This window comes from Oreochromis niloticus, linkage group LG23, assembly GCF_001858045.2.
Source record: "Oreochromis niloticus isolate F11D_XX linkage group LG23, O_niloticus_UMD_NMBU, whole genome shotgun sequence".
Lineage (NCBI taxonomy): Eukaryota > Metazoa > Chordata > Actinopteri > Cichliformes > Cichlidae > Oreochromis > Oreochromis niloticus.
This window is the reverse complement of record NC_031986.2, coordinates 20,942,847-20,964,307: the sequence shown is the minus strand read 5'-3', so window position 1 is coordinate 20,964,307 and position 21,461 is coordinate 20,942,847. Positions and strand designations below refer to the sequence as shown.

At 39.1% G+C, this 21,461-nt stretch overlaps 1 protein-coding gene across 1 annotated transcript; it reads left to right on the top strand.

Moving 5' to 3' along the window:
* The first annotated feature begins 10,871 nt into the window (after positions 1-10,871).
* pjvk (pejvakin) lies at positions 10,872-17,194 on the top strand. Its single transcript, XM_003459921.3, has 6 exons — positions 10,872-11,117; positions 12,825-13,020; positions 13,524-13,665; positions 14,864-14,981; positions 15,798-15,941; positions 16,024-17,194. Exons 1-6 carry the CDS (start codon positions 10,907-10,909, stop codon positions 16,323-16,325), a joined length of 1,113 nt encoding a protein of 370 aa, XP_003459969.1. The 5' UTR covers positions 10,872-10,906; the 3' UTR covers positions 16,326-17,194.
* Positions 17,195-21,461: the final 4,267 nt, after the last annotated feature.

Genomic DNA, 21,461 nt, shown 5'->3' with positions numbered 1-21,461 from the left:
GGTTGTTGGAGGCATCCTGGTTCCTGCCCGAACCACCTCAACTGGATCCCTTCAATGTAGAGAAGCAGCGCCTCTACTCCAAGCCCCTCCCAAATGATGGAGCTCCTAAACCTATCTCTAAGCGAGAGGCCAGCCACTTGTATCCATGACCTTATTCTTTCATTCACCACCCAGAGGTCATGACTACTGCTGAGGGTATAGACTTAGATTGATGGTAAATCAAAAGCTTTGTTTTTATGCTCGGCTCTCTTCTCCACAACAGATGCTTACTTACTTGAGTACTTGGAGTGGTAACTCATCCCGAACCTGGTGTGGAGACTGACTGACATGGGAATATAAATTTTCAAGGGTCGCTAACTGTTCTGTGGCCTGGGCCTAACCTAGCTTGCATGTTTTTAGGCTGTGGGATGAACTGGAGGTACTGGAGAGAACCACACAGACAACACAACTCAGGAAGTCCTCAGCTGGCTAACAGAGGCCTTCATGGGTGCTAAGCACTGTAACAGTACATCACTACACAATGCAAATAGATGCCTCCACAATTTAGATTTGAAAGTTGTTTTTCCAGATGTGAGCAGCATAGCAGCTAAAAGCAGCTTCAGCAGATTTGGCTCAAACCACAAATTGACCAGAAACAACTGAAACTGTTTTCCTGCCAGCAGCTTTGTTAACATATCCCCAGCTGTTTACAGAAACACATTGTACTGAAAACCTCACAATGACCAGCTGAAAGGGAGCTGGATTATATCCCCATACTGAAGGTAGAGCTGCAGTGGTTTACCTGCTTTAGGTTCTGTCGTGTGAGTTGAGCACACGGGGCAACACTCGCCCTTTGGAGTCACCGCCATCTGGCAGCCACTCAGCTCCTCACACACCTCGTCCTCACACACTACAGCCCCCGAGTCGCACACACAGACCCGACACAGCTCTGGGCTCCATGTCTCATAGTTGCGGTAGACTTTTCCATTTTCTGTACAGCTGTCTGAGTCAAGCAGAGCAGCAATCAATATCTGGAGCAGTACGTGTGTATTAATATCCTTTAAATCAACCACAGAGAGAGGGTATTTCTTCTGGAGAAGTAGATCTACAGCAACCCAAACCCCATCTTTAATGTGATGTATATTAATCCATCAGGATGCACCAGCTGCCCTTTAGGTCAGAGTTAATTTATTCAATAGACATGTAAAATGAAGGTAGTGCTGTTTGAGAAATACAATAACTGCACTCTGCAGCACTTTTTAATTTCTCTAAACTGCTGTGTGAAGGTTAATTAAAAATCACCCTACATGGGAGTCAGTCCAACAATCCCTGGTTGTGGAGAACAGCACCTTATCTACAAGGAGAGGTACTACTGTCCTGCAATGTCTTTACTTTTTTTTTTTCCATTTAAGGCAGTATAATATCTATAATAATCAAATTGACATGAGTTCAGTGACCCTACCATGTACTGTAAAACCTCACAGGGTGAACAAGAAATGTTCAGTGTTTTCGCTATGAGGTTACAGTTAGAGTCTCTCCTCACTGATGTGGGAAATACAGCAGGAAGGCCACACCAACAGGATGAATGATTCACTCACATTTCTTACTAAAAATATATGGATTTTAAAACTTCTTTAGGAGCATGTGGCGCCCAACAGACTCCAATTTTCTCAACAAAAAGCAGCAGTGAACCCAGCGCACCGTGGCTCGCACAGAGCAAAATGCTTGTTACTGTAATCATGATTAAATCCTATCAAAGCTGTTTAAGTCCTTTATCAAAGCAGCTTTTCAGCAAGTTTCAACCTGAGCAACAGTGATCTTTGAAAGTGCACCCACCTACTGTCAGTTAGTACTGGCCACTTTATTAGGTACACATTACTAATTACATTTTGGTGATTAGATTTTGGTCCATGCTGGCATGACCATATCACGCAGTTGCCGCACATCCATGATGTGACGCCCTCCAAAGGAAATAACCTGTATTGTCAGTGGAATAAAAACTATGTCATGAAATGTCACAAACCTCAAATCATCTCAAACTGGTTTCTTAAAGATGAGTTAAGAACTGTAATGGCCTCTACAGTCACCAGATATCAAACCAGTGGAGCACCACTGGGGTGTGATGGAACAGGAGATCTCTAAGAAATGTTTCCAGCACTTTGTTGACTCTATGCCATGAAGAAGCAGTTCTGAAGGCAAAAGAAGTTTCAACTGGATACTATCAAGGTGTACCTAATAACGTGGCTTATCAGTGGATATAAAACTACCCATCAGTATATACATTTTTTTTCCTCAGGTCAGTGAAAATAGATCATTTGGCAATAAAACTCTGTGAAGGAAAAATCTATTTAAATGTTGTGCATATTTTAAAACAGCCTGCAGGGGGCGACTGTGGTTGTATAGAAGTCTCAGTTTCCTCAGTAAACTGTTTCCTGATGAGTGTCGGGGCTCAGGTACTCAGGTCAAACTGAATTAAGCATGAAACTCATTATGGTCTTTAATTGAGTCAGAAAAGAGGACAAGCTCATTGGCTAACAGACCTTTAACCACACCTCAGTAGCCAATGAGCCAGTGACTATTAGTTTTGTGGTTAGAGGCTGTTCATTGTGACCGGTTTCAAATGCTCAGCTTGAGGTTTTATGTGATGTCATGGTGCCTTCATCCATCTTTTACATACAGTCTATGTATGTAAAGTTGGACAGTGCAAACTACAAAGATGTCTTTCACCTTTAAAGTCAGCTAAACATAAACAAAAAAAAAAGTGGTTTCAAAATGAGACGCTTGATCTTATTACTAAGAATCTCCATGAACATCCTTCTCCCTCGTGACAGACACTTTTAGGTAAATTGCTTCTGAGCAGTCAGTGACTAGACTGTGGTTGAATTTGACAGGTCCTGGCTGCAAATGCGACGATAAAAGTGTCTGTATGCAAGTATGCAATCATCTCTGCAACAGCGACGTCTCTCGTCGCTCAATTATATACATAAAGCAAGGCGAGACGTGTAGTTTTCATGTCAAAAATCTATCAGCATGTCAGTTAATCAGGGGCTAAAATATGAGGTGAAAGGAGCCTGTTTAAATATTGTAATTTAGATAAATGACAGAAAACACAGAGCTGCCTCATTCAGCTGCAGGGCTCTGGGGTAAAATAAGCAAAAATGCACTTATTTTCAAAACCCTCTTATTTAAGTTTTTCACACCTACATTCAGTTTTCAGTGACCCAAATACATTTTTCTTGAATTAAATATATGAGACATGCCAGCACGTATTAACATATTTATGCAGAAGCACTTTCATCCTGCTGGCCTTGGATGAAGCTGTGTCCATGCCATGAAATCATCCCCAAACCATCAAGAAACAGTGAAAACATTTAAAAAATGACAAAAAAAGGTACAAATGGCCACCTGCTGCAGGCTTTCTGAGTGCATTTTAATCCTGGCAGTTTAGTGACGTCCCTAAGCACTAATTATGTGGTAGAGCCGCTCCCCACCAGAGAGGCTGCTTCTTAAATGCAGCAGTTATTTCAGTGGAAACCACAGCGGCTGTATTATACGTTGGGCTCAGAGGCTGTGGTTTCACTTTATTTGGGAGGTGCCACACCCGGAGAAACCTCCTGCCATGAAACCTGCTTCACCCTGTAGCTGCAGCGTCTTTACCAAGCAGAGCTCTTAATACCAGTAATTAGCGCTGGCATTTAATCTGCAAAAACTCATTTTTCTTCATCAGTTCTGCAGATAAAATGTAGGTTTTTTCACTTAAACTTTATACTGCAGACTTTATACTCTTGGGCAGTGCCTCAGCTATTTTTATGTGATTATAGCTTATATATACAGTACAGCATGAGGTCAATTATCATGACTAGCTGTGGTTTTCTTTTCAGCTTTCCACCCATGCCGTCTGACTACAGGCTTAGTTTTTAAACCATATTCAGTTTGCAAAAACAGGACTTCAGACTAGAGATTCACAAAGTGAGGGATGAGCCATGTTAAGATGTAATATTGTTCTTTACCATTTATTAAAACTTATTTCAATAAATAGGATGGGAAGGTGATATAAAATCAGTCTCTCATACTTATTTTACAGCAACAGTCTATATTTTGATGTCTTTTTATTTTACTTTTTTTATCTGAATACTTTCTCTTTTAAAGGTTTCAAGAGAAACAGTCCTGAAGGCTATACCTTAGATTTAAAGGGTCACAATAAAGAATCCCAATCCACACACTGCTTAAAAAAATTTCTACAAGAATCAGTGAAAAACAAACATGTGCAGAAACTTGCACACACAAGTAAACTAGGACTTGCTCATATTGATAGTATGAAAGTGTGTTTCTGCCACTAGAAAAGAAAAAGTCAGATGAACTTACTTATGAGTAAGTTTCCTGAAAGTTTCCAGAATCTAACCCCAAAATTTGACCTACAGATCTCACATAGGACGCCAACAAAACATAATTTCATTAGGGATAGAAGTAAAGAATTCTGATTCTGATTCTAATTCTGAACTAACGTGTGGCCAGCATCACAAATCCCGCAGTTCACTCATAACAACTCATATACTGTCACATATGTATGATTTCAGCTGGAAATTACTTAAAAAGACTTGTGAACTTCTCTGCTGAAGGTTGTTGTAGCTGCACAAAATTAAACGTAATCACAGATTTACTTTTTGTCAGATATTTATGCATAACACCTAACTCGCTTCAAGGTCATATGCACCGACAGCTTCCAAATAACTCTTGAACCTCTTTAAAAGTTAGAATAGAACTCTCATGCTAAATAAGCTAATGACACCGAATAGCTTAGCTTTACATATACTCTGGAAATGGTAGGAATGAGTCACTGTAACATAAGCAGTCCACCAGTAAAGATTAGACAAAGTTACATTCACTTGTTATATATTTTGTTGAATCTGAAATGAAAAATGTTAATTACACTTTTTAATTTGTATGCTACACTTGAAGTTGGGGTCAGCCATAGCTACAGTCTGGAAACTAACAATAACTGACTCAGTGCAAAGTAAGCAGGAAACCAGGGAATACTCTACAATGCTACACTACCTTTTTAAGTATTTTGCTGAGATTAAGGGAAAATCTTATTGTCTGTACGTTAAACTGAACATATAGACTTAGTTTAGCTTAGTACACAGACTGGAAAAAGTGAAATGTGATAAATGCCTCATTTTGGTCTAAGCTAGCAACTAGAGGAGATGTAAGTTATGCTAGCTTGTTAGATGTCTCGTTAAGAATGAATTGTTTACTACTGATCAGTGTTGTCAACTCCTCAGTAAGGAAAATCGCTATTGGTTGTCCTAAAAGTCGCTAGAAGTCGCTAAATGACGTCATCACCTAATTTGCATAATTGGTCATGCTAATATAATTGTAACCTATGTTGTTGGAGAGAGAAATAACATCGTGGAAGAGACATAAAGTGAGTAAAAAACGTCCTAAATGCATTTAGAGTTTATTTAGAACTACAAATTAAATTTCTTTTAGCAATTATTGTTTTTTTTAATGTCACAATTCCAACCCTGCTCCTTCACCCGGGCTTGGACTGGCAAAAGTGATCCGAAATAGGCACTCTGGTGGAGTTACTTTGTGTGTGTGTGTTTATAAGTAGTTTTAAACCTTGTGATCTACAAAACAGCATAAGAGTAAAAGAGTAAAAGAAGAACTGACTGTGTTACAGCACCCGCTGTTTGTTGAGAGTAAAAGCGATACGCGCTTTCACGTCTTTTTTTAGCGACTTTTTTAAGAAAAAAAGTCGCTAGGGGGTCTGAAAACTCGCTAAATATAGTGACAAAGTCGCTAAGTTGGCAACACTGCTACTGATGATGCTACAGCTAGCTGTTCATTAGCAAGATAGTGTTTAAAGTTAGTAAAATATAAATAATAGCCCCTCTGAGGCTAAGTTTTATATTAAAATAAAATGAGTTTAATTAGCACAAAAGTCAATAAACTGCAAAAAAAAAAAAAAAAAAAACTTTTGCAGAGATTTAAAAAAATTAGATGAAACTTGTAAGTTAGTAAGTCATCTAGCCTGTTTGTTGACTGAAAATTAAGCTAAGCGGCTGCCACAATTAGCTTCATATTTTGGTATTTGTTATAAATTATGTTGTCTCAAGCAAAAAAATTAACATGCGAAAATTGTCAAAACTATTCAATTTTACAATTAACATTTGAATGCCCCCTGTCTTTATAGTTTAATAATTATTTTTTTCATATTTTATGTATATATCTGTCTCTTAGCAGTCTTCAAAGAATTTTCAGGTTACATATCCATGTAAACCTTTGCCTCTTGGCTCTAAAGACAGTTATGACTTCTTATTCACTTTTTAATTATTCAAAAATGACCCTAAATATAAATTCTGGTCTGAAGTGATACTTATCAGGCCATAGCTGGAGAAAATTCCATAAATAAACATTACTGTAAAAAAAAAAAAAGGCAGATTCAGACCGAAAAACAGCTGGTGCACATATTTTGAGGTTGTTGTTTATCCCTTTGCAGCATGAATGCTACAGTGGAGGTATAGTTGGATGAAAGTAAGAGATGCATTTTTCATATTCAGCATAGTCTTAGTCTGGGTGTGTCTTGTCTGCAACTGGCCTGAAGTCTGACCAAAATTAGTGGCCTTCTTTTGTCCATTCCATCCACAAGGCCACATCATTATAGCCGTGGCACTGCGAACCCCTTCATTCAGCCTCGACCTCGCACTGAAATAGCCCTGTGTGCTCTTTAAGTGTGCACTGCAGCCTGTTGGTGGGGGGGAAAGTATTTTTGACCCAGGATCACATCTACTGAGACATTTAATTTTAGAAATGAGCCACATCTCCATTTTTGAGAAATCCTCACGGATTTTGTCATTTCAGTGTCAAAGCTTTTTATCAACTTCAAGACTTTCAAACATTTTCAGTTTAGCTTCTTTACTAATCGTCACCTGCTCAGTGGCTTGTAGCAGCTTTCCCTAAATGGTGTCTCATTAAGGCAAGATAAGCCTTTCTGGTGTTCGTTGTGGGTGTGAATTTAACCTTTCATTCCTAAACCACAAGGCCAGTGCGGTCTGAGCTTTAGGAGGCAGAACATCCCAGTTTAACTTTACAGGACAACCACATTCTGAAATTCTGAAAAAAAATAAATAAAAAATAAACAAAACATGGATATAATGGGGGGAAAAAACACAGAATATGAACATGAAAGTTTTATAAAAATATGGATTAAAGTGTTTTCACAAGTCTTGTTAAATCATGAAAAATCAGAAGGCAACAAATCAAAGGAAAACATTGTTATCACATAAGGAAAACATGAAAAACATGATCAATTAAGCACATGAACTGGTGATTTTATAAACCCGTTACCAGAACAAAAGCCCACAGAAGCACAGGAAGGATCCTTATCAGGTATCAACACAGAAAGCCAATCAGAGGACAGCAGAAGAAGTCATAATTTGGTGGATATCGCTCACCATTCTTAGTATCTTCTTGGCAGGTCACGGCGATCACCTGAGCCAAGGTGAGGGCCAGGCAGACGATAATCCTAGAGTGCAACGAGGGGCCCATGTCTGCATGCCAGACATGCAGCGTCCTCACACACAAGTCGCCGTGCAAGAGAGGAAGTCAGCGAGAGCACGACCCTGAACTACAGCATCCAGGCTGAAAAATCCCAAATATCCCTGAGTGCAACACGGCTCCTGGATGAGCGATTACTGCAAACTGAAAGGAGCTCCCTCTTCAACCACCCCCCCACCAACACCTCCTTCTTTGACTCTCTCTCTCAAACTCCCTCCCTCTCTTTAGTCTCCTCTATCATCATCATTTCTTTTTGCTCTATTTCAGGGCCACCCTCCTCCTCCTCCTGCAGTTGCCTTGAAAGATGGCGTAATTAAAGGCTGCATGAAATTAGTCCATTTGAAAGGCTGATGAAAGAAGATGGGTTGGACGGTGAAGCTACAGTTGAGCGCTGTGCATAATTTGCAGGCTGTTTCATGACCATTTTCCTTGAATAATCTGAGGCTTAAGAACAAGATCTGCATGAGAGTTAGCTCTTTTTGTTCCCTTGCTGCTCTACGTGAAAAGGGACACCTCAGCTCAAAGCAGTGGTCTGTTTGAAAAACGTCTGTGAGTTTGGGGTGTTCTTTAGTGGCCTTTGGTTTAACAGCCAACAAAGTTTATGTTCTAGTTGCTAATATAAAGTTTCTTTCACTTTGGGGTTGCAGAAGACAAAAACAGAGCTCTAAAACTGTTGCCTAACCTCAAGATAATCATATCCTGCAAATATTTTAATGCCGATTAACAATCTTTTCTTAAAGTCTATTACATTTAGTGAACTAGTCTAGTTGGCTGCCTTTTGCTTCAGTAATGTTGAGGTCCGGGCTCTGGGGAGGCCAATCCATGACTGAAAGTGTTCTACTGTGTTTTTTTCTATCCAGGTATGATTTTACTGCATTGACAGTCTGTTTGGGATCATTGTCATGCTGAAAAATGAAGCTGTTACCAGTTAGATACTTTCCAGATGGTGTATCAAAATCTCATTGTACTTTTCTGAGTTCATAACTTATCAGTTTTGACAAGATCTCCACTGAACAGAACACCACTGGCTGAATTGCAGCCCCAAACCATGACACAGCCTCGACCGCGCTATGCTAAGTTTTCAGCTAATAGCGCTTTGAGAATCAATGTATTGGTGCAAAAATTCCATTTTATGTCTGTCAAACTATGTTATCTATGGCATTTTTCCTAGATTATAATAATCCGCCATTAGGGATAATCTGGCTCAGCAGTCCCCAACCCCTGGGCCACGGATCAGGGGTTGAGTCGTTTGGTACTGAGCCACGAGAGTTGAGGCTCGGGTGTGAAATTTATGGTTTTCAAGGCTTTTACCGTTAACTCTGCTTCCCTGGGTCTTTTCCCGTGTTGTAGTTGTGTGTCTTATTTTGAAAGAAGTATTTACGTGTTACCATAGCGACCAGAGAGCATTAAGGGGCAGAGAGGAAGAAGTTGCTCTCAATGTTGTTGGCGCATTTCAGGAGGACGCTGCTAATAAAGTTAAAGTTAAACACAATTACACAGTGAATTTGCGTTTATTATTATATTTACAAAATACCACAGTTTTTGTCTTGGTCATATCATTTTATTTTGTTATATTTATCCACGACACCTTAAAGGCCAGTCCATGAAAATAAAGTCTGATATTAAACCGGTCCGTGGCGCAAAAAAGGTTGGGGACCGCTGCTCTAGCTGATGATTTCTGATGATTTCAGTGTAATTTGGGAACATTTAGTGTCCAAATGAAACTAAATTTACAGCAGTTTATACAAATCCTTATCGGTTTGTTGATTACCATAAGGAATTTGTTGGAAACTTTGCTATCTACCTGATATGTCTGTCCAACATCTGTGCACTCCAGCTGGAGCGGTATACAGTGCGCATGTTACATCCATTCGATCTGTTTTCCAGATAAAAGCTGTCTGCCAAGTCACTGTGTCAAGCTGACCCTCAGTCCCCAAGGTGATGTCCCAGAGGTGGATGGCAAAACAAACACCATGACTCCTCTGTCATTGTCTCCACTACAATATGTTTGTTTTCATGAGTAATATTAGCTTCAGCTGAGTTGTCAGGGTCTTCCTAAAGTAACATTTCTCTCAGTGGGTGAGGTGGATTTCACTTGTTTCCTTTGCTGAACAAGACAGGAAGTGTTTCAGGTGCTTGAAGAACACGCTGATTTCTCATCACGAAGCCAGCAGGGACAAAAACTCGGGCAGATGGGAAGTCAGTTCCTCTGTCAAATGAGAGCTCAGGTTCTGTATATCCATGCACTTTTTTCTCTGCTGTGATGGACTAATGGTTAGAGAAGATATTTTTTTCACTTCTGGTCACAAGGGTCAGACTATCAAACAACCTTGTTGCCTGTTGATTTTCTCTGGAAAGACTGAGCATGTCATCAGTATATGTTTTACTCTCTTTAATGTGATCTGTCACAATGGTTAAAGCTGGTATACCACCCTAACCTCCTAAACCTACATTTTTATGCAAAAATGAGTCTTGTTTTCTTGATGAAATGGCCTAAACTGGTGACAGAAGGTGAGGTTACAACTTAGAACAATATAACTGTGAATTACAGCAAGATTTTTTTTAAAACACATAAATAATACTTACAAGCAAATCCATGACTTTTTTTGACCTAAAAGTTAAAAAATTAAAGGGAGTGTAATGCATAGAATGCTAATGCTGTCTTTAGCTTCTGTGGTAAGAAAGCTTTAAACCTTCAAACATACTATTTCTGGTTGTATAGACTAGAAAGCAGTGCAACCACAGGAGAGATCAACCCACCATCATGCATGCAGGACACACTGTGTGTGGAAGCCACCAGTCAGAAAGGTTGACATTATCCAAACTAAAAAAAGCTCAGATGCAAAAACATTTAATCCTGCAAAAACCACAGAGGCATCCCTAACAAAGAAAAAAAATCCAGACCGTTTTCAGGCTGAATAAAGATAGACTAATGGCCATAGCAGATGTTTCGTGTATTAGACTCAAAGAGGAACATGTAGCAACAAAATCATCTGTATAATTCCTGTAATACTTAATAGTAATAGACTTCCATACTTTAAGTATGCCTTGAAAATCAAATTTTCCAAATTCAGATGGCAAAAAGTACAAAACAGGCACTTATAATTACTTCTGCCACCTCATTTGTCAGGTGACAGGAAGGTGCAGGCCTACAGCAACCTATCAGGTTAACACACACCTCACTGTCCCATATTCCCTTACAAATTCCCTGCATTATTTAACATTTCATGAGTCTGAAAGAACACTCCCGAATCAGCGTCCTCATTGAGAGGGAGCACTCCTCACCATAACCAGTACAAGCAAAGGGTGCCCAGCAGTCGAGTACAAGCTTTTTCTTACATGGTTCGATATTTATGCATCTTTAGAAATGTTTGCTGCAGCAACCAAAAACTTTGTGAAGCAGGTGGGAGACACAGGGAGGTTGATCCCTGTCCCGAGCCTGAGTGAGGCTGACCGCTACCAGCCCCTCAGCCTGGTTACCAGAAAGAGGAAGAGGCATTTTTGGAAGAAGGACAAGTACGCCTCAACACCCTTCTCACTGAAAGACATCCTGGTGGGCGAGAAAGAGATCACAGCAGGTACATTAATGTCAGAAAATTCATATCTGAGTAAATATAGCTAAATTTTATGTTGAAACATGAGCCTTTTCCCTTTAAAAGGTTTAAGATTAGGGGAAAATAAGTTTATTCCACTCTAAGTATTGTATCATGCTCCTGCATTTTGTTGAATATATAAAGACTGCTGTCCACTGTCTCTAATTTTCATACTGTATTTTTTTAATCTTTGATATTTTTTGCTGATTCCAAGCAACCTATGCACCAAAGAGCTACACGCCTGAAGGACTGAACAGGAACACATTTGCATAGACTGAAAACGCTTATCTATAAGCTTTCTGTAGGCAAACACTGCAAACAGATATAACTGCGCTACCATAAAACAAGCATAAGGCCTTTATAGTCACGCAACCCACAAAAAACTTTGCAGTCATTGCTTTGTTGCTAGCAGATTGCCATGGTCACCTGTAGTTTTCTCATGCTTGTCTGCAATTGGTACAACTTGAGTTGCAAGTGAAAAAGTGTGATGCAAAATGGTCATAGTTTGTCTGTAGTCTGTAGTAGTTATGTGTCAGTAAAACTTCAATTAAAATGTTATATGGATACATGGACAAAAATAAATAAATAAATATAAAGCCCAACATATCTGATTTACTATCTGAAAATGTTGTTGTCTCCATTAAAGTTTCAGATGAACTTCTGTAGGTTTAAATAATCTTTAGCCTTAATATTATTTAATTATAGTGAGTAATGTTTGGAATATGGTCATCTTTAGGTTTCACAACAAATCTTAACTTAACCGAACTTTGTTTTTGTTATCTCTAATCATTTACAACCCACACGAGGAAATCTGGTAGCTTGTTGTTTCTGAGGTGACCAGTGTTTGTGTTTGTGGAGTAGGAGCCCATGAGCTTAACAAGCTAGCTAGTTAGCAAGCAGAGAAACATCTAATATGGCTCATTTGGGAGCTTAGCTAGGCTAGTTCTCTCCCCTTGCTCCTAGTTTTTAATCCACACATAGATAACCAGCTGTTTTCTTATTATTTATCACTATACAGTTTTTCAGAGTATTATCAATCTAACTCAATAATAATAAAAAAAACCCAAAAAGCTAACAAGCTAATCTAAGCCTATTGCCAGTCATTCTGAAAGCATTTTTCAGCATGTAGCAGCCATGTTGTTAATACTTTCCCTGTAGTTAGTCAGACAATAATGTTAAAGTAATGTGCAGAGAATCATAACTTTGATTATTTCAGTGGTGAACAGGACATAAAAGCTGCATATATTCACCAGCTTATTCTGAATGATAAAGCAATTCCTCCACCAATGTGGTGCTGCCCATCTGCTTCAAGGTTGAATGTTGTACATTCAGAGACGCTCTTCTGAAAATTATTGTCATAACAAATAGTTCTTTCAGTTCTTTGGCTTCGTGTAATTTGTTAGAGTGAGACATAAAACATTTTTATGGTTTTCAAGTTTTTGAGACATTAATTTTCTTCATTCTAAGAAAAAAACAGTTCATTTCTTACATAAACATTTTAACACTATAAAAAAATGTTTCACTGCTGCAACAAATATTATAAAATGTACTTTAATTGTCTCTTCTATATGTTAAATAACTATTATTCAACTGATACATGAACAGATACCATTTTACTGTTGGACCTACTTGCAGTTAATGCTTACAAAAGCATAAGTTAACCATAATATTAACTATTGTTTTCTTTTGCAGGGGTGTCCTCTTACCAACTCCTCAACTACGAAGATAAATCTGATGTAGCTCTCAATGGTCGGTTAGGGAACCACATCATCAATGATGTGGGGTTCAACATCAGCGGGTCAGACTCAGTGGCTGTAAAAGCCTCCTTTGGCATTGTGACCAAACACGAGCTGGAGGTGCCGACGTTATTGCGTGAACTCAACTCCAGGTATATGAATTGACAGACAGGGTATAACAGCAGCTCAGCGGGGGCTCTTATCTTCATGTGCTGGATGTTAACGCATCAATATCATCATAGTTTCTCAATACAGATTAGATGAAGTTACTTTGAGGTAGTGCTTTATTAATAATCAAGTAGAAGGATATATTTCTTTAATCAATTATTCATCAATTTGAAAAGTAATCATAAAATACCTGAGGAAAAGTTATTAAATTATGGCACTTTGTAAATCGGATATTTCAGATATCTGCATTGAAATATTCTCCTTATGTCCACAATAAGTTGTCTGACCTTCGACCTCTTTGTTACACGGAGAATGCGAGAAGAGGGTTTCCCTGTAAGGATGAATAAACAATCATGTTATTCTACACCTTCATACATACATACTATATGCAATTGGACAATGCAAGCCAGAGATGTTGCCTTGCTTGACTTTAACAGGTGCTAATGAGTTCATGTTTAATTCAAGCTCTCATTTTTTGATCTTCCAGGAAAGTGGACCTGGATCACTGCCTGATTCGTCAGTCAAAGGAGAGCGGACGCAGTGTCCTCTGTGTTGTTGTGGAGAGTATTCGCACCACCCGTCAATGCTCTCTGACCGTGCATGCTGGCATGAGAGGGACCACCATGAGGGTAAAAATATCTGTAGTTTTTTCATCTTAACACCCTCCAGGACCAAGACCCATCCAGGGTTAGAATTAGATTAATGTTTACTGGCTTTTCATAGGTTTTTTTTTAGCTGTTTGATGAGTTTTTTAAATTAAGCTTCCTTGGTAAGATGAAAACTTTGAAAGAGTACTTCATGTTTTTACACCTCTACTGGGATACCTAAACTGACTTCCAGTTTGTTTCAGGATCCAGTGATTTGGTGCCACCATACTTGACTTAACCTTTAAAGCCCTACACTCTTGATGTTTGGAAACCAACTGCTCTTGGATGTTCCTAGATCCAGCCTCAAAAATGAGATTTTTCAGTGGCTGTCTCCATTCTTTGGAACAATTTACCCTTTCACAGAAGAGCTGCCCAATTACTCAACCATTTTTAATGCGTCTTAACGCCCACTCACATCCTGGGCCATTTGACCTCAGTAAGTCACATAATAGGGTGGGGCTAGGCTTCACAATGGGTTCGCCCGAAACCTTGGCTGATTGTGACCCACCTCGGCTCGTGTGATTAGATAGAGGATTATTAGGCTCCCATATGGCTCAAAATCTGGGACTCTCCACCAGTTGCTTAGAACTGAAGAAGCTTCTCATATGAGAGGTGAAACGTCTTTAAGGAAACTTAGAGAAGTCCAGATGCTTTTCTTTCCAAGCTCCTTAGACTACGATGACCTGGATGACTGAGAACCTTCACAGACATTTTTAAATATTCTTAAAAAAACTCCTTACTTTCACTCGCTGTCAGTTCTAGTTGAGCTCGGTATCCTGGCTTTTACTGCACAAGTAGTCTTTTTTACTTGAATTATTGTTTATTTTAAGAAGTTTTATTGACTTTTATTGTTTATGTATGTGTATTTATAGTTTATTTAATGATTGTAAATCGTTAATGTGTATTTAGCATAACGTGTACAGAACTTTGATCAGCTGAAGTTGTTCTGAAAATCTGCTATAGAAATAAACTTTATGTCTTCATGTATGTAATGTGGCCATGTTTAAATTCATAACACTATATTTAAAACAAATGCGTCAAGGGCAGTGAACAATCCATCTCCCAATCATTTACTCAAAATAACGAGTCCTAACTCAATCATTTTTCCCTCACCTAAGCCCAAATTCTCCATTTAGCCGCCTTTTCCATCTGTAACTATCAGCTTCCTGCTTTGCTTCAGTTTCAGATTGACGATGGCAGAAACCCCAAAGGTCGAGACAAGGCCATTGTCATCCCAGCTCACACCACCATCGCCTTCAGCATCTGTGAGCTCTTTGTTCGACTGGATGGACGACTTGGTAGGTGGGCAAACCATGCCAATCTTTAATTCGCCAATTAATTCATGTTTATGAGACGAAGCACTAACTTATAGTCGACAGGTAAGCTGACAAAATCTGTATGAAGAACTATGTGAAGTGTAAGTGATGAAAAAAGTTAAAATGGTCAAAAATGGTCAAAAATGAAACACTCAGAATGATTTGAAACCATAATCGTGAGCTTGTGTGATATTTATTTGAGTGTTTGCAGCCAGTTTGGGTCGATGATGGTTGTAAAAGCATCCTGCTGCAGTTAATTGCTGAATTGGTTTGATAACACGTTTGCTGAAATCATCTGGAAACAAATGATTCTGAATTTCAGCTGGGCAACGCTTGCAACCTCATCTGGATTTCTGGGACTTTATCTAATGGATAAAGTGTCGGATGGCAGATACTTTACCTGTTAGGCCACGTGACTCTGACACTTCAGTACCAGCTAGTGAACACACATTTGAAGTCTTGGAATGAAGTCATAAAGTGTTTTGAACAACAATTTAATGTTTCTGAGCGATTGAATACAACATCCAAGGTAATGTCCAGGCGCTGAAGGAACTTTTAGACCAGGTTCAGTCCCCATACTGGCCACCCATTACTCCAACTACTTAAGTTCTTGAAGTGTTTGATACTGCAGCAAGAATAAATTTTCAACATAGCAAAATTATAACAAATCTTACTCCAGCATTTCATAGACTAAGTTGTTATTAGAGATATACAAAGTCAATAATGAAATGTTTGATTTGTTACAAAAATAATAATAAACAACACACATTGCCTGGTTTTCTTCTTCCTGTGTGTCAGATATTTGTGTGGCTCCGGAGTCACAGGGAGGCTTTGAGCGTGAGCAGATCAGGGAGCAGCTCGGTGGTTTCATTGGTCGCTTCTCCATGGGGCGACTACGTCGCTTCCTCTCTGGGATCATCTACGGAAACCCCTTTAGAGCAGGTATAAGTACAGTATTTTTCATTAAATAAACTGACCCATCCTTCTCAGACACTGAGTACACTTTAATCCAACCCCTGTGTAGATGACCGAACATTCGAAGAGCTCACCCACTCTGACACCTACATGGACGACATGGTGACCGACTACTACGAGAAGGCCGCCAGCATGACGGACATTTCCACCGCTTACTTGAGGGAAAGCTCACATACAAGGGTCAACCTCCTCAAACACAACATCCCCAAGGGCCCCTGTGCACTCTGCGGGATGGGCAACCAACGGCGGGAAACCGTGTACGGCTGCCTGGAGTGCTCGACCGGGGGCCAGAAATACGTCCGGCTGCATGTGGTACCCTGTTTTGATCTCTGGCATAAAACCTTGAGGTGAAAAAGGCCTTTTTTTCTTACAAGTGATACAAGTGTGACTGTTTATCACGCTGTCGTGAAAACTGGGCCGACAGCCTCAACACGCCATTACTTCAGCTGCAGCCAAGTGATCCAGTAAAAGATGTAAACATAAACCTGGTGCTATCCGTACCTTTGTGGTGTATCGTTTTCAGTATCCCACTGGCACCGGCGCATTTCTACACGTGTGCTGTGTGTGTACTGTAGCTGCCAGCTGATTTATTATTAACTGAGGGTATTAAAAATAGATGGGAGGAGGGATCGTGTGAAGGCCAGCGACGAACAAGTTCCAAGTGTGTCACTGATGTTGAGTTTCTGTTTTAAATTTGTCTCGCTTGAATTTCAGTTTCCAATTTTGTTTAGTTTTTTTGTTTCTTTTGGGGATGTTTTATTTAAAGACATGCACTTCTAACATGCTAAGAAACACAACTACACAAGAGCCATAAAGTCAGCAATGGTTATGTCCTAATCTACTATTATCAAGGCTGTATGTCTTCTTACTAGGAAAATAAGGTGTTTTAGGAGTAACATATTTCTATCTTTCTGTTCTTATTTTAACTGATTATTTAAGAGAACACCTGGTTGAACACATCATTAAAGGTACTTGAAAATGTAAAATGCTGTGCCAGGTAGCTTTGGATAGACTTTTTCCCTTAATAGAGTTAATTTGCTTTAATAAATGAAATTGTTGTTTAAAAACTGAATTTTTAATTTACTCAGGTTACCTTTGATATTAAAATCTGTTAGGTGATATTAAAGATGTAAGAATGAAAAATATGTAAAAAAGTAAATTCTACTTTTTGTATGGCTTAAAGTCTATGTATGTATATTTAAAGAGAGCCATGCTGTACTTTTGTGTAATACCAATTTGTACCACAAGATGGTGCAATGAGTCAGTGTGACCCAGGCATGTCCAAAGTCTGGTCCCCTGGGGCCAATCATGGCTCTAGGTAAGATCTTATATGGACCACCATTTGTACCTTAAAATGTATTATTAATGGCCTGCAGACAAAAAGAAAATTAATAAAGTGTAATTTCTCTTTTTTTACACTCACAAAATACACACAATAGTATATAGTATAAAATCGACCGGAGATACTGATATTCAGTAGCTCCACTGGTGTTTCATCTTATTTTTCTCTCCATATGCCAATGAAAAGTAGATTTATTTTGTTAAGGCTTGAACACACCTGATCAGCATAATGATAATGAAAATAAATTGTAAAACATTAAATTAAATTAAAAATTATGCTTCAAAAAAGGCAAGGAGATGAGATGAGGGTTAGACACAACCCAAAGTGAGAGTGAGTGGCAAAGTTGTGAGCAGAATCACTTCCTAAAATTGAATTGTGCCACGTCTACTGACATCTATTGGAGAGATTGTGCACACTGCGCCTTTAAAAAGCAGATTAACAATAAATGGGGAGAGCAAAAAAGAAACAGGTTGTCATAAGTTACGCATCAGCACAGGTAATGAAAACCACTGGTGAAACACTGCCCCCCAGTGGTGAAAGATGTAGTCAAATTCTGCCAATGTTAATTACAAAAAGTACCTTTAAGATAGCTTTACAATTTGTTTACTTTATTCTTAAGAAGTATTGCATATTTATTTTAAGTTGAACATCATCCTCTGGGATGCTTGGTCAAATACTGTCTCTTCCAGTGGCCAGTACTTAGGTATATCTCTAAAGTCTCCCTTCAGAAATCCAATCTAGAGAATAACACATCGGTGTGAAACCATGTGGCCTAATGGCCATGTGTCTGACTTTAACTCAGATAAATTGAGGGTGTGAGTCCCCAACTGTGAAATAAACACAAACACTTTTTTATTTTTAATATATATAATAAACTGCTTTTATTACCAGTGTCTGAGAAGATAATAATGACTCTCTCTCAGCTGCCTCTAACAACACTGTGGAGTGATTGCCATCTGAAGGATAAAGACTAAATAACACTATATACGTATGTGCTATAATGACATCCAGCACATATACCATCTTGCTCTACCTCCAAAATGATCTTTAGTTGCATAAACATGACTGATTAAAAAAATGAATATTATTAAAATAATACAGATAACACAGTCATCTCCAACATCTACAACATGATTTGTCACCATCCAGATTTATGAGTTCTAAAAAAAAGTCTGGCCTTTAAAGATGTGTACAGATGTTATGAAGGGGCAGTGGCGGTCCTAGCCTGTTTGGCGCCCTGGGTGAACACTCCCTCTGGCGCCCCCCCCCCCACACACACACGCACACACAAAACATGTTAAGGATTGTACATTAACATAAAACTGTTGTCCACACACACATATGAAGAGAGAGAGAGAGTATGCATAGTATGCAAACGGCTACCAAACAGCCATCATAATTCGTCATACAATGAGAACAGGACAAATCAACAATGACTAATTAATATTAAAATCTGTAACATAATGTATTGTTTGGAGTTTAGTCTGTTACTGTTACTATTTTTACCATTTCTTCTTGGGGCAACTGTAACCCACATTATTTCCTTAGGGATTAATAAAGTATTCTGATTCTGATTGTTTCAGGATGACCTGCCATTATCCAATGACACATCTGTTTACCTGTATCATTTGTTCGTTTCTTCTCCTCTTCTTTTCTCTTTTTTCTAAACTGAGCACCTGATGGCTTTGAACTTTTCTTGTCCATCTTCCATTGGTTTTAATTTTGCACTCCAGTATGAACACCCATCCCTCAACCAGAGGATCACCACAACATAACCTAATAGACCTACACCTTAGTTCACAGATTAACTTTGTCTAGGGTTTATTTCTGGGATTTCACACAACCCAGGATTCAAATCATGAATACATAATGGGCTTGGATTTACAACATTATGAATGAAATGTGCTCTATTTGGAAGCAGCAGGTCTCCCTCCCCTTTCGACGGGTTATGTGTGAGACTTTAAATCATCAAACTGTAAATTATAAATTTTAAATTGTTATTGATCCCGTTACCCCGAGTCCTAAACTGTATATTTATTTTCTTACTCTACTATATTTATTGTTTGTTTACTTGCACTGCTGTAACTGGAGCCTCGTCGTCTCGTCTCTCTATATACTGGACTGTATGTAGCGGAGATGACAATAAAGTTTACTTTGACTTCAGCAGCGCGCAGGCGCACCGAGGGCTCTCGCGCTCAGTTTTCGTGTATAGAATTTCGAATAAACATCGGTGCAAATTATAAGCCTGTATCATAATGTCCGGTGTTTTCGTGTTTGTTGTTTTGTATGGGCTCAAAATGTGGTCATAAATATTTTGTACTTGTAAATCAGGATTTGTTTGTGTAAAAAGAATTTGTGCGTGCGTAAAAAAGATTTGTATGTGTAAAAAAGATTTGTGTGTGTGTAAAAAAGATTTGTATGTGTAAAAAAGATTTGTGTGTGTGTAAAAAAGATTTGTATGTGTAAAAAGAATTTGTGCGTGTGTAAAAAAGATTTGTATGTGTAAAAAGAATTTGTGCGTGCGTAAAAAAGATTTGTATGTGTAAAAAGAATTTGTGCGTGCGTAAAAAAGATTTGTATGTGTAAAAAAGATTTGTGTGTGGACTTAGCCAAAAAAAACCCTGCAAGTTACAAGTACGAATTTTGACCCTATTTTTCTTCCTGTCATCTGATTGGTCAATGTCATGTCAATCACAAATGTAACAATCCAATCAGAGAACAGATGGGTTTGGCTGTTGGAGGGGCACTTTTTTGAACTGCAGGTCCTTGAAGGGTAATACAGTTTGAAGCTGGAGGATCTCTATATAAATATCCGATAGCAGCTAGGTCCCCTTACTTTCAGCAGCTGTTGAAAGGATAAAGTTGTGGTATGTCAGTGGTTAGAAATACCATTATTACTTTAGGATTAGTTTAACACAAAGTCAGGGCTGACCCGGGACCATTGCTGTGAGTCACAGTGCGCAGCATAAAGGTCCTTTCACATCGGACGCAGGATGTGCTGCTAATGCTAACTGCTAACTAAAAGCAAAGGATCCAGAATTTGTTGCGCTGGCTGCTGAGCTCTGTGGGTTTTTGCAGCAGCTCTACCTGTACTAGATGCACCTGCTCCTTGTCATTTCTATCTCTGACTTTATGTCCTCTACAACAGTTTCTGTTTTTTTTGCTAGTTCTTCAAATGTTCAATAAAAACATGTATGCTAATTCATAATGAAGAAAGCTTTGTAATGAAGACTGTCATTTCCAAAACACTGCCCCCCCGGTCCGCAGCGCTGTTGAAAAGGCTGTGGAAGTCCCTGTATAAAGCACGTAGACCTGTGACACAAAAATCACCAAACTCGGACGACCACAGACTGTTTTCCTTCATGGTGATGAAGGAAAACGCTGGGTTGGCATGTAAAAGGGCATTTATTCCCTTCAAGGACCTGCAGTTCAAAAAAGTGCCCCTTCGACAGCCAAACCCATCTGTTCTCTGATTGGATTGTTACATTTGTGATTGACATGACATTGACCAATCAGATGACAGGAAGAAAAATAGGGTCAAAATTCGTACTTGTAACTTGCAGGGGGGTTTTTGGCTAAGTCCACACACAAATCTTTTTTACACATACAAATCTTTTTTACGCACGCACAAATTCTTTTTACACATACAAATCTTTTTTATGCACGCACAAATTCTTTTTACACATACAAATCTTTTTTACACACGCACAAATTCTTTTTACACACACAAATCCTGATTTACAAGTACAAAACTGATTTACAAGTACAAAATATTTATGACCACATTTTGTTTTATTTTGCGAGTTGGTTATTAGATGCTGCTCCAGCCAGCCAGAGAATCCCCCGCCGCCCCGCCCTCTCCTCCCTGTGCCGCAAGCAGCAGGCGCACCTCGCAAACGGAGGGCGCCCTTACTCCCAGCAAATGGGCGATAGAAAACCGATCGGTGCCTATGACATTCCCAATATGCGCTGGCTGCCGTCGGGGCAGCATGAGTACGAGCATTTTTTTTTTTTTTTTTTTTTTGCCGATGCCCGTGATGCCGCCCCCCATCACGATGCCGCCCGGGCAACCGCCCGTGTCGCCCGTATCTAAAACCGCTACTGTGAAGGGGGGGAGCTATGCATGTAGTCAAACCCCTTTTTTA